Source organism: Desmodus rotundus, chromosome 10 (genome assembly GCF_022682495.2).
Source record: "Desmodus rotundus isolate HL8 chromosome 10, HLdesRot8A.1, whole genome shotgun sequence".
Classification (NCBI taxonomy): domain Eukaryota; kingdom Metazoa; phylum Chordata; class Mammalia; order Chiroptera; family Phyllostomidae; genus Desmodus; species Desmodus rotundus.
Window position 1 is genome coordinate 74,961,547 of NC_071396.1, and position 12,909 is coordinate 74,974,455.

The 12,909-nt window shown below is 35.7% G+C and overlaps 1 protein-coding gene across 6 annotated transcripts in view; it reads right to left on the reverse strand.

Annotated features, from left to right (window-relative positions):
- The window catches only part of ESCO1 (establishment of sister chromatid cohesion N-acetyltransferase 1), a 66,347-nt gene that overhangs the window by 40,916 nt on the left and 12,522 nt on the right, over positions 1-12,909 (reverse strand). For all 6 annotated transcript variants that reach the window (XR_006653959.2, XM_024580684.4, XM_024580686.4 and 3 more), the window contains 2 exons: positions 5,060-5,159; positions 2,691-4,824 (listed from right to left, as the gene is read on the reverse strand). Coding sequence is in view for 5 of the 6 variants with exons in the window: in XM_024580684.4 (XP_024436452.1) it covers positions 2,691-4,235 (1,545 nt within the window). In the remaining variant the exon portion in view is untranslated. The remainder of the gene's footprint in view (positions 1-2,690; positions 4,825-5,059; positions 5,160-12,909) is intronic.

The window sequence follows — 12,909 nt, forward strand, 5'->3', positions numbered from 1 at the left end:
ATCTCTATCAACATTGGCTATCTCAAAAAAATGGAAATAAGGAAAATAATTAACTTTTCATATGTACATTATATATCTGTATTGAGATCATTACAATGAATGTGTAACATTATTTTTGAACATTTTATTTTTTGAAAAAGATGAACTTTTTATTGAAAAAGAAGAAAAATTAAAAACAGCAGCAGCATGTTACTAACTAATCTCCATTAAAAGGAAGCTAGTAAGTTACTGGTTTAAAAAACAAGTTAAAAAATAATTGAGCTTTATAAGCCATACAGTCCAAATAATTTAAATTCAGCCCAAAGAATTCACAGAAGGCCCATCAGATGAGATGCTTAGCCTTATCAATCATCATTTCTGAGAATAGCTATGATAGATACTGTATAATTAAAAGAACGAAATTATAGACAGCCATAGAAAAAGTTTTCAAATGATGTAAGGTTTGTTTTTACATTCTCCTACACATGCAAACTGTTAGCATTTATGTAAACATTTAAAATACACACACAATGCTGACTATAAACAAATACACAGTAAAGTCATAAAAATAAAAACAGAAAAATGCACACCACTTTAAGGACATGTTTAACTCTGGGAAGAGAGGTGAATGGGAAGGAGAAGGTATGGTCTTTAACTCTATCTGTAATGTACTTTTCTTACTTTAAAAGACCCATATTCAATAAAATGTTAATTTTTGTCAAATCTGGATGGCAGAAATGAGTGTAATGTTAATCTCTGTAGTACTGTGGAAAATTCGAAATGTAATTTTCAAGTGTAAATAAAATTTTTAACAAAGTTTCATGGGACTGTTTCTCATAATGTTCCTCAAGATAGAGGTACTGTATAAATCCAAAGCACATTTTAGTAAAAGCAGTAATATAGGTTAAAATAATGTGGTCTAAGTAAGCATCTGTATTCTAGTACAGTTCAAAGAAATGAACTACATTTCTTATTCTTCAATATATTCTATACAAACTGTCTGCCTTTTGAGTTTTGACAGGTATTTATGCAAGGAGTTAGACAATACTCTCCAGCAATACCTGGAATATATAAGCTGTAAATTTGCGGACAAAACACGCTGAGTAGAAAGCGACCTCATGTCTACAACTTACTTCTAATTACTATCACTAAATAATTATCTTCTAATTGATGATTTCATTACTGTTTGTACAGAAAATGAAATCTAAGCTTACTTACTATATGGTGTCTGTTCCCTTTAAATTCACTTTGATTTAGTCCATGAGAATAGGCAATGATCTGTATTTTCATGACTTCTGGCATAAAGCCCAGACTCCTCATTCAAATTTGCTCCTAGGTCAAAATGCCTCTAAAGAGAACTTTAAATCACTCTCAAAATTTTTAAATGACATGACTTTTTTCTCTACTCATGATAGTTTTTTTCTAAAAGCATCTTCTAATGCTCAAAGCATGTTGCTATTCAAAGAATTCTGGGCTGACACCTGGATGTTAATCCTATTTGTGCCACCAAACATGTTACCTAATCACATTCCTCTATTGCTCCCAGTTTTCTCATTATAAATTTAAATAATGGAAACAAATTAGTGGAGTTTTTAAAAGTCATACTGAAGAGCTCCATGGCTCTAGGCCTACAAAATTTCTGCTCATTGGTTTTATATATTGATATTTTACCTATGATTTAATTTGGAAAGAAATGGGCTTAGCTGCAGTTAGAGAAAGATAAATAGCATATGATCTCACTTAATATGTGGAATCTAATGAAGAAAATAAACTAAATAAACGGACAAGAGAGAAACAGAGGCATGGATACATGGGACAGACTTACAGCTACTAGAGGGGAGAGGCGAGAGTGAAGGGAGGGGGAAGGGGAGACTAGATGAAGGAAGGTGAAGGGATTAGCCCAAGAACAAGCAAGCATAACCAGGAGGCACAGACAACAGTGTGGTGATGGCTAGAGGGAAGAGTGCACAAGGGCTGGGTGGAGACGGGCAAAGGGAGAGAAAAAAAAGATACTAGTAATAGTGTCAATGATAAAGTTTTAAAAAAAGAATCGTCTTAGCTGCTTTTATAAAGTTTCAAAAATACTGCCTTAGATAATTCATTAAAGTTTCTTTTTTATCAGACTGTTTTTCATTTATTTTTCCATTAAAAAAATTCTAAGACACTATAATTTTATTCTTAGACTGAAGATTGAATTATTTACATCTTTCAAACATACTCTTAGCCAACTGTTCAAAATGGCAAACCAGAGGCATCTCTACCAATAGAAATGTTAAATTTTTAAATTTTATCAGGTAGGGAAAATAGGTTGATTTGTGGCCAGCTAAAATTTTAACAGCTTGATCAGAATTTAAGCCCTACATTTTTGTCACTATGATTACAATTAATAGAAAAATGAAACATATCACTGTTAACTGAAAAAGAAAAGCTAGAATTCAACAGTTTTACACTTCAAATAAAGTTAAAATTGAGGATGAAAATGAGGAAACAATGAGAAGCATTCACGTAAATGTGAGACATCTAAAGAACTCAGTAAGTTCTATCACTCTATGTAGACTGGATCAATAAAACTCTTGCTAACATCATATAGGATACATTAACAAATGACTCTTTAGTCTTTTATGATTCCTAAGGTAAAGTATGTTGTAAACACTTATTTCTTATTAGAAAGTACTCAGATACCTTTATTGTGTATAATAAAAATAGATTACCTTATCTGGTGTTGATTCAAAATAATCTTTCATCTGGCTATCCAACAGTGAGTCAGGAGGTGGTTTCATCTGATTATCCAAATGACAAATTTCAGGAGCCCTTTTTGTAGTTTTATTAATTTCAACTGTAGTATCACTAATTTTAACTTCTTCAGAATTCATTTCCTTCATTTCTTCCTGCTGGCAAGCTATGTTTTTATTATCATGTGGTTTCGTCCCTAAAAATGTACTTTGAGTCACTGGATGAGGCATTTCTAATGCTGGTAGTGTAAAACTAGTTCGTAATAAGCCCGATTTAGGGGAAACTTGAGAGTCCAACTTATTTTGTTGCACAGAGTTACATTTTGAGAGTTTAATTTTAGTCCAGTTGGAGTTCTTTTTAGTTGAGCTGTTTATTCCATTTAGTATACATTTCACAGGCTTTGTTTTTCTACTGGGGAAGAAACGATTACATTGAACATCCTGATTTGTTTCCTTCTGATAAAGTATTTGTCTTTCAATATCAGTCTGTTCTAATTTTATTTCTGTAGGCTTTTCATCCTTTACACTTTCTGTTTGTGAAGATTCCTTTTTTACTTCTACAGTATCTGACTCGATTTCACCAGCAATTTCTTCACAGAGCTGGAGAATGCTACCTCGTTTGCTCTTTCCTCCTTGCTCATTATCTACACTTTGTTCAGGCACTGATGGCTGTAGACTTTTTTGAGGTTTTGAACTAGTATTCACTTGTGAATGAACTGACTTCTTCATCTCATTCTTTTTAGAGACCACTATAGTAACCATTTTTGATCTTTTTATCTCAGAAGTTACAGGCACAGATTTTATTTCCTCTTTTCTAGTATTCTTCTGAAGACAGTTTTCAGATCCTTTTAGGTACTGAGAACTACAAGCATAAGCTGTCTGATGCTCTACTTTGCGTTTTTTTCCCTTCGGGGAATTTACTACTTCATTATTAATGACTGGATTTTCATCCACTCTAGAATCAGACTTTATTTCCAGTACTTTTCTTTTTACATGTTTTTGAGTTGTTTTAACTTTATTAGATTTACTTTGAGTATTGCTACAGTGCTCTTTTCTTGTTGGTGGCAAACTCTGTTTAACTACTTGAACTTGACCCTGAATTTCTCTACTACGCAGAGATCTTGTTGAAACCTCTGTTAGCTGCTGCAGTCTTTGTGATCTCCGGTTAAGCTGTTCATTTGACTTTGGGGTCTCATGCATTGATTTTTTCTGAGATTTCTTCTTTTTTGTAGATTCTTGTTGTGAACGTCTCTTCACAGTCGCCATATTTTTATTAATGGCCTTATTAGCTTTTTCATCATTGAATGCTGCTGTTGCTGACCTTGTACTCATACATATGCCTAATTCAGGCTGATTTATTTTACTTTCACTGGAAGATTTAACTAGTGATTTTATAGCTTCCTTTGGATTCAATTTTTTTGCTAGATTCTTCTGAGAACCTTGAATTTGTGCTTCTAAATTCTTATCATCACTTTTTTTAATAACACTGGAGGGATTTCCTTTTGATTTCTCCTGAATGGACATCGTTCCTGAGTCACGTCCTCCTGTTCTGAATAGCTTCTGAGAGGATTCTTGTGTCCTGATAGGTGAGAATGCTGAATGTCCAGTATTATTACTGAGAAGCAGGTCTTAAAAATTGACTTTGATGCTGACACACATTTTCAACAAAATACTAGTTTGCTTCAAGTAAGGTTTCTGTCATCCCCAGGATAAGAGAAAAGCTGGCATCAAGACTGAAAGATATCTACTTTGCTTTGGGAAAAGCAATATAAATTTGAAGAAAATTTAATTCTAATTTGATATTTTTAGAACTTTTTATGAAAAAAATTTAGTTCGATCTGTTTTGTTAATTTGTCGATTAATATTGGATTTCAGGCCTAGCCTTATTACTGGAGAAGTTATTTATCACTGACCTGTCTGTTTCGACAAAGTTTTTGAAAACTTTTGTCTTCTGGAGTCTACAGATATTGAACTTTGATTCATTTGAAACATGTCTTACAGCTAACACGTTTCTTCCCTCGTTTGCTGAGTCTGCTGGTTCAAAGTTCTTATATAACCTCTTTCGTTTAATAAAATATTTTGTTATTATAAATTTCCTTTTGTGCTGCCATTTCTGAAAAATTAAAAAAGATAAAAATTAAATTTTGTACACTTGAAGAAACATGGCAATACTAATACTATAAAGAAATAATCTTTTTATATAAAATCTAACTTCTCCTTTTGAATTAGTTTGTATAATTAAAGCTAACAGAATAAAGTATCCCAAGTACATTCCTATGAATAAATCAATAATGTGTCTTATTTAAGCACAGATGTTGAAAATCGGTCTATTACTTGAGATTACTTACAGTTCTTTTCCCACAAGACAGAATTGATCTTTCAGCCACCATAACTCATGAAAATTTGACAAAATCATTCCTTATTATAGCTCAACACATTATATGGCACCTAAAAGAAAAAGTATTTTTAAAGTTTAAAAGGTATACAAGAAAAATGTAATCAATGATTCACCTCTCATTAAATATTACACTCCATATCAGAGCTCACTTTACATACAGTATAATTTCAGTATTTCTAACATGAAGTTAACTGATATTACATGCACCCAACAGAATAGCATGCAATCACTCTATGTTCTAAAAAATAAAGTCTTAAAATACAGAAAAAAAGTTTGTTATATGTGCATATATGTTAAACTGGTAAAGTAAAATCCTATTTTGAGGAAAATCAGTGCTACATAAATAACTCTACACATAGAAAAACACTGACAGTTAAAAAGGCAAATTTAAACACATACATTAACCTCTATTCTCCTGTAAAATCTACTAAAAATATATGATGCATTAAAATAAGACAGAACCATAAATCCAAGCCCTTGCTAGTGTGGCTCAGTTGATTAAGTGCCAGACTGCAAAGCAAAGGGTCACTGGTTTGATTCCCAGTTAGGGTACATGCCTGGGTTGCAAGCCAGGTCCCCAGTAGGGGGTGCACAAGAGGCAACCACAAAATGATGTTACTCTCCCTCTCTTTCTCCCTCCCTTCCCCTCTCTCTAAAAATAAATAAATAAAATCTTTAAAAAGAAGATAAAGTAAGACAAAACCATAAATCTAAAGGAAAAGGACAAAAGAGAAAATAATAAAATAAAAAGTATGGAAGCTATGAAGGAGGACAAATAATAATTTATCTCAGACTCAAGAAAACCTGAATCCCAAGCTGGAAATGGGGAAAACTGAGAGGCAGCTCAGCTCAGTTTTCCCCATAAAGCACAGAATCCTCCAGGACCCAGGAAGTGGTAATACCAGGCTCCATAAGAGATGGGGATAAAAATGAGGACTCAAAAAAAAAAAAAAAAAAAAAAAAAAAAAAAAAAAAAAAGGAAAGGCTCCCAGACTGCCTTTCCAATTACTAGCACCCAGAAGACTGACTGCATCACTACCTGAAGACTGGAAGTATGAATCTCTGGAATAAGCAAAAAAAAAAAAGTCCTTTCATCTGGGGGCTCAACAGTCACAACTCAGGCAAGAAGTATTAAAATGACAACAGAGGACTAAGTAGGAGTACATAAACTGATTGCTGAAACCCACTCCCTTCACCCAAAACCTTCTTTGTCTACTCAGAGACTCCTGGAAGACAGGAGCCAAGCCTATGCCTTCTACAAAGAAAACTGAATGATTACAATATTTTCTAGTGAATTTGACAAGCCTAGAGAAAAGACCTAAAAAATACTGATAAGTTCCATAGTCAGTAAAAACAGATACACACACACACCAGTCAAGATGGTGGTATAGGTAAATGCAGTACTAGAATCCTCACACAACCACATAAAAATTACAACTAAACTACACAACCATCATTCAGAACCACCTGAAAACTAGCCCAATGTTCAGTCCTAGAACTAAGGATATAAAGAAGAAGCCACATCAAGACTGGTAGGAGGGTTGGAGACACCAAACAAGCTGGTCCCACATTCAGGAGTGGCAGATATAAATCAGGAGGGATATCTGGGCTGGCAGAGGTCCCCTGTGAGGAGTAAGGGGGTCCCATACCCATACTAGGCCCCCTAGTCCTTGATTCCAGGCCAGGAAGAAAAGTCCTCATAACTTCTGGTTGCAAAAACCAGTGGAGTTTGTGGCTGAGTGAGTTGGTGAGTGGCTGGAGACTCAGGCATTCCTCTTAAAGGGCTGTGCATGGACTTACTTGGACTCACTTGCTCTAAGCTCTAGTGCTGGGGCAGCAGCTTGAAAGGCATCAGGAACAGGCAGGGAGGAAGTGAATTGCCTGACATTAGGACAAAGGCTGGAGGGGCAGCTTTCTCCCAGAGTGCTGGCAGAGGACTTTGTTCCTTTTCTGAGGCTCCCAGCACAAAGCAGGCAGGTGCCAGATCTCAGTTTCCATCATCCTGGCTAGGGCTGACAAGCCTGCCCTGGTGATTTCCCTGAGACCCCACCCCACCCAACTTGCAGGCCCAACCTAAGCCATTTCCAGTGACTTTTCAATACAAACAGCCTATCCTGGCTCATGCTTCTGACTTTCCTAAAATCTCTCAAACAAGTAGCATCTGGCCTTGGTATATGCCTTATACTTCCTGCTAAATGGCCCCAGGCCTGGCACTTGCAACGGCCAACCCTGGTTTACAGCTTGGCCTTTCCTGTGCATCTAAAAGCCTAGCACAACTAGCAGCCATCTACAGATTGTTTTGTAGTTCATGCCAGGTGACCTTTAGCCTGCACCTCCCAGGAGGTTCCAGAGACAGCTTCAGAGCACGTCAAAGCACCACCCAACCACCTACACAAGTGACACACTCAACTGGCAAACACAGTGGGTACCAGAGCAGAGCCCCACTAAAGTCAGTCCTGTTTGTGAGTCCTGCACAACTGATCCTTCAAGGTAGTCAGCCAGTCCTTGCAGCCAACTGGCCTGGGGGTAAATTCCTCCAACTGAGGTGCCAACAGCAATTAAGGAACAATTACAGCCCACACAGGGGGCACACCTGGAGTGCCCAGGTCTGCTGAATGGTGAGGCTATGACACTAGATGCTACAGGACACTTAACACCTACTATAAAAGGCCACTCTACCAAGCCTGGGAGATGAAGCAGCTCTACCTAATTCAATGAAACAAATACAGCGAGGCTGCTAAAATGAGGTGACAAAGAAACATATCCCAAATTAAAGCACAGAACAAACTCCAGAAAAAGAACGAAACAAAATAGAAACAAGCAATCTTACAGATGCAAAGCTCAAACACTAGTTATAAGATGCTCAATGAGCTTAGGGAAAGAGTAGATGAACATAATGAGAACTTCAACAAAAAAATAAGAAACAAAAAGAAACTAGAAAACAAAAAAGAACCAGTCAGAAATGAAGAACACACTACAGGAAATCAACAGTAGTGTAGCTAAAGCAGAGAATCAAATCAGAGATTTGAAAGATAAAAAAGTAGAAAGCACCCAACTAGAACAGCAAAAAAGAAAAAAATAAGGATAGTATAAGAAGCCTCTGGGACAAAAACAAGCATACCAACATTCACATCATGGGGATGCCAGAAGAGAGAGGGAGAATGAAAACCTATGTGAAAAAAATAATGATGAAATGAGATACCACTTCACAGAGTTCAGAATGGCCATCATAAACAAATCACCAAATGAGTGTTGGACAGAATGTGGAGAAAAGGGAACCCTAGTACATTGTTGGTGGGAATGCAGCCACTGTGGAAAACAGTATGGAATTTCCTCAGAAAACTAAAAATGGAACTGCCCTTTGACCCAGCAATTCCTCTGCTGGGATTATACCCTAAGAACCCTGAAACACCAATCCAGAAGAACCTATGCACCCCAATGTTCATAGCAGCACAATTTACAATAGCCAAGTACTGGAAGCAACCTAAGTGCCCATCAGCAAATGAGTGGATACAAAAACTATGGTATATTTACACAATGGAATTCTATGCAGCAGAGAGAAAGAAGGAGCTTATACACTTTGCAAGAGCATGGATGGAACTGGAGAGCATTATGCTAAGTGAAATAAGCCAGATGGTGAGGGACAAATACCATATGATCTCACCTTTAACTGGAACATAATAAATAGAAGAAAAAAGGAAACAAAATATAACAGACATTGAAGTTAAGAACAATCTAACAATGGTCAGGGGGGAGTGGGGAGGGGACAGTGAGGAGAGGGCATTACAGGAACTACTATAAAGGACACATGGACCAAATCAAGGGGGAGGGTGGAGGTGGGGGAGGGAGGGGGGTTCAGCTGGGGTAGGGTGGAGGGATTGGGTGAAAAGGCACACAACTGTAATTGAATAACAATAAAAAATTAAAATTATAAAAAAGGAAAATATGGGGGCTAAATAATTTAGAGAATAAAATACCTATTTTAAAAATAAAAACCCATGACCATCATTTGCTTGGTGTTTTTCTCCCTGAATTCTCTGTGGAAGAGGAATCTGAAGGATACATTGCTCTCACAAAAACAGTTATTGAATTGTTACTATGAAAAAGGCACTGAGGAAAACTCTTATGAGTCAGTAAAAAATATCTCTCTGCCACAAAATATGATTTTGTCAAGTTGGGATGTCATGGCTACCAAAAGTCTGCAAATCAGAAGATAATTCAGGATCCAAATCCACTGCCAATTGCAGTAGATTTGTAGTGTTTGCTAATTTCTGTGGTGTGAAATACTCCCAGCATGGCTAATTTTAAACTGCTAGTGTGAAATTGATGAAAATTCCAGAAAATTTATAATCAAGTATTGCCAATCTATGCAGGGTTGCTACAAAACACCACTGGCTCAGATTAAACAAGCTTTGAGCTATTGTGGCCAAGACATTCATTTTGAAGAAATTGGAAATTAGACAGTGTTAAAGGATAGGTACTATAAAACTAGCTTTTAGGGTGGAGAATGAGGTCTTATTGCAATAATCTCCTTCCTCCTATTATTGCAAGAATCCCTGTAACATAGTCTCTCCTTACTAATGTGAGGACTTGCATTTTTTCCTTTGACAGAATAATAAAAGAATCAATTCAAAAAAAACCAAAACAAAACAAAACTATGGTACATTTACACAATGGAATTCTATGCAGCAAAGAGAAAGAAGGAGCTCCTACCCTTTGCAACAGCATGGATGGAACTGGAGAGCATTATGCTAAGTGAATAAACCAGGCAGTGAGGGACAAATACCAGATGATCTCACCTTTAACTGGAACCTAATCAAAAAAGAAAAAAGCAAACAAAATATAACCAGAGACATTGAAATTAAGAACAATCTAACAACAGCCAGAGGGGAGTGGGGAGGGGACAGTGAGGAGAGGGGATTACAGGAACTACTATAAAGGACACATGGACAAAAGGAAGGTGGAAGCAAGGGAGGGAGGTGGGATTGGCTGGGGTGGGGGGTGTGGTGAGGGAAAATGCAGACAACTGTAATTGAACAATAATAAAGTAATTAAAAATAAATAAACTAATTAACTAAAATAAATAATAATGATGGAAACTTCTCTAAACTGGTGAAGGAAACAGACATACAAGTTAAGGAAGCATAGATAGTCCCAAACAAGGTGATCCCAAAGAGGCCCACACTAAAACACATCACAATGAAAACATGAAAGGTTAAAAAGAGAGAATCTTAAAAGCAGGAAGAGAAAAGCAGTTAGTTATCTACAAGGGAGCTCCCATAAGACTACCAGCTGATTTCTCAACAGAAGCTTTGCAGGGCAAAAGGGACTGGCAAGAAATATTCAAAGTGATGAAAAGTAAGGACCTACAATCAAAATTACTCTATATAAAGAGCTGCACAGGCAAGAAAAAAAGCTGAAGAAGTTCATCACCACCAAACCAGTATTCAGCAAATATTAAAGGGTCTTCTTTAAGAAGATAAATAAGCCCTCGCTGGCATAGCTCAATGGATTGAATGTGGGCCTGTAAAGCAAAGGGTCGCAGGTTTGATCCCCAGTCAGGGCACATGCCTGGGTTGTAGGCCAGGTCCCCAGTAGGGGGCATGCAAGAGGCAACCACACATTGATGTTTCTCTCTCTCTCTCTTTCTCCCTCCCTTCTCCTTTCTCTAAAAATAAATAAATAAAATCTTAAAAAAGAGACAAATAAGAATAAAATGGCAATAAATATATATATCCATCAACAACTTAAATGATGAAACCTTGTAATCTACAACAACATAGATGGATGCAGAGGGTATCCTGCTAAATGAAATAAGTCAGACAGAGGAAGAAAAATGCCATATGATGTCACCTTTATGTGGACTCTCAAAAAACAAAACAAAGAAGATGGAACAGAAACTCATGGAGAACATTTTACCAGATGGGAAGGGGATTGGGGAATGGGTGATAAAGGTGAAGGGATTAAGAAGTATAATTTGGTAGTTACAGAAGTCATGGGGATGTAAGTACAGCAAAGGGAACGAGTCAATAATACCGTAATAACTATGTAAGGTGTTAGATGGGGACTAGATTTACCAGGATGATCACTTAGTAAGTCATATAATGTATAATCTCTAGGTTGTACACCAGAAACTAATATAATATTGTATACCAATTGCAACTGGAAAATAAAATTACTGAAAGCCAAAAAAAAAAAAAAAAAAGGCAACATACACACTCACTCACACCCTATAATCAGACTACCAGCCCACCCACCATTTCAATACAATCAGTTTTTGGTATCTCAATTGTAACCATTGAGCAAATAAACAAGAATTTCCACATACACAAAGAAAATCTTAAAATGGAAAAGGAAAAGGAAAAGAGGAAACGAGTAGCTTGGAAGAAACAAACTATGCAGTAACAAAAACTTTAAAAAAGTTTTTTTAATTCATCCATGAAATACACAAAAACATTCACAGCACAAAAAGGGTATCTTTAAAATTAAAAATAGTACAAAAGAAATTTAAAAGTTAATAGAAGCATTACAAGATAAAGGTAAGGAGATCTCTATAAAGAAAAACAAAAAGACTCAGATGGAAAACAGGAGACAAAAGATAAGAAAATTAAAGAACATCGATGAACATCCAATAACCTAGTAACTAGGGTTAGAAAAAAAAGAGAAAAAGCACTAAAAAAAACAAGAGTGCAAGAAATTTTCCTACAACTAAAAGACACAAGTTTCCAGATTACAATGGCCAAAAGCATCTAGCACAATGAGAACAAGATTTTAAAAAGCATATTATGAGAAACGTAAGATAACCCTCAAGTTTCTAGAGGGAGAAAAAAACGCTCAATTATACATATTAGATTAAGGATCAGAATTACACAGATTTCTCAATACCAAGAGGAACAGAGGTAAGGGGAAAATCCTTCAAAATGCAGAAAGAAAATTATGGTCAAAGTGAAATTCAATGTCCAAATAATTAAGTGTGAGCCTCAAATAAGGACACTCTTAAACATGCAGGGTTTCAAAGAATTTACTTCCCATATGTATTCTAGGAGTTACAAGAAAAGTGCAGCAAAAAATGAATGTATTAAAATGAATCATAGAAAAAGGAGAAAATAGTTCAGAAATAAACAAACAAAAAGATAACATACGTGCCCTTACTGAATTTCATATGAATAAATTAATTTAAAAGATTTTATAAAAAGAACTGCTACTGATAATACAAATACGCTTATATGCCCACTGTTGATTCTCTACTCATGCCAATAAAAGGAATGACTTGGCAATTGAAGTATTGAGGATATCTGCAAATATTTCTTTCTTAGTACCATAAACTTTTGGAGTGCACAAACCAAAAAAGCATGAATCATACTCTTTGGAGTAACACAAGAAGTCTTCTACTAATTCAGCAAGTATCTTTAAAAGTGTTACAGAGGTAATACAATTAAACAAGGAGAATAATAAACAAAAATTTGAAAGAAAATTATTTGCAGGAAAAAATCCAAGACAATCAATAGAAAAACTATTAGTACATGAGTTTAGTAGGTTTACGTGGTAAATAGGTTAAAAAAAACCCAAAAGCTTTAAATAAACAACTATCAACTGAAATACATAACAGAAGACAATATCATATACTAGTTTCAATACTACCCACATACATAAATCAAAAAAATATAATGGGGTGTAGACTTGTGCTTGCTGATATTAAAATACATTCAGTTGTAATAATTAACAATTTAGTTTCAACATATCGATATGGTAAGAGAGACTCTAAAACAGGCCCGAATGCATAAAGAAACTTAGTACATA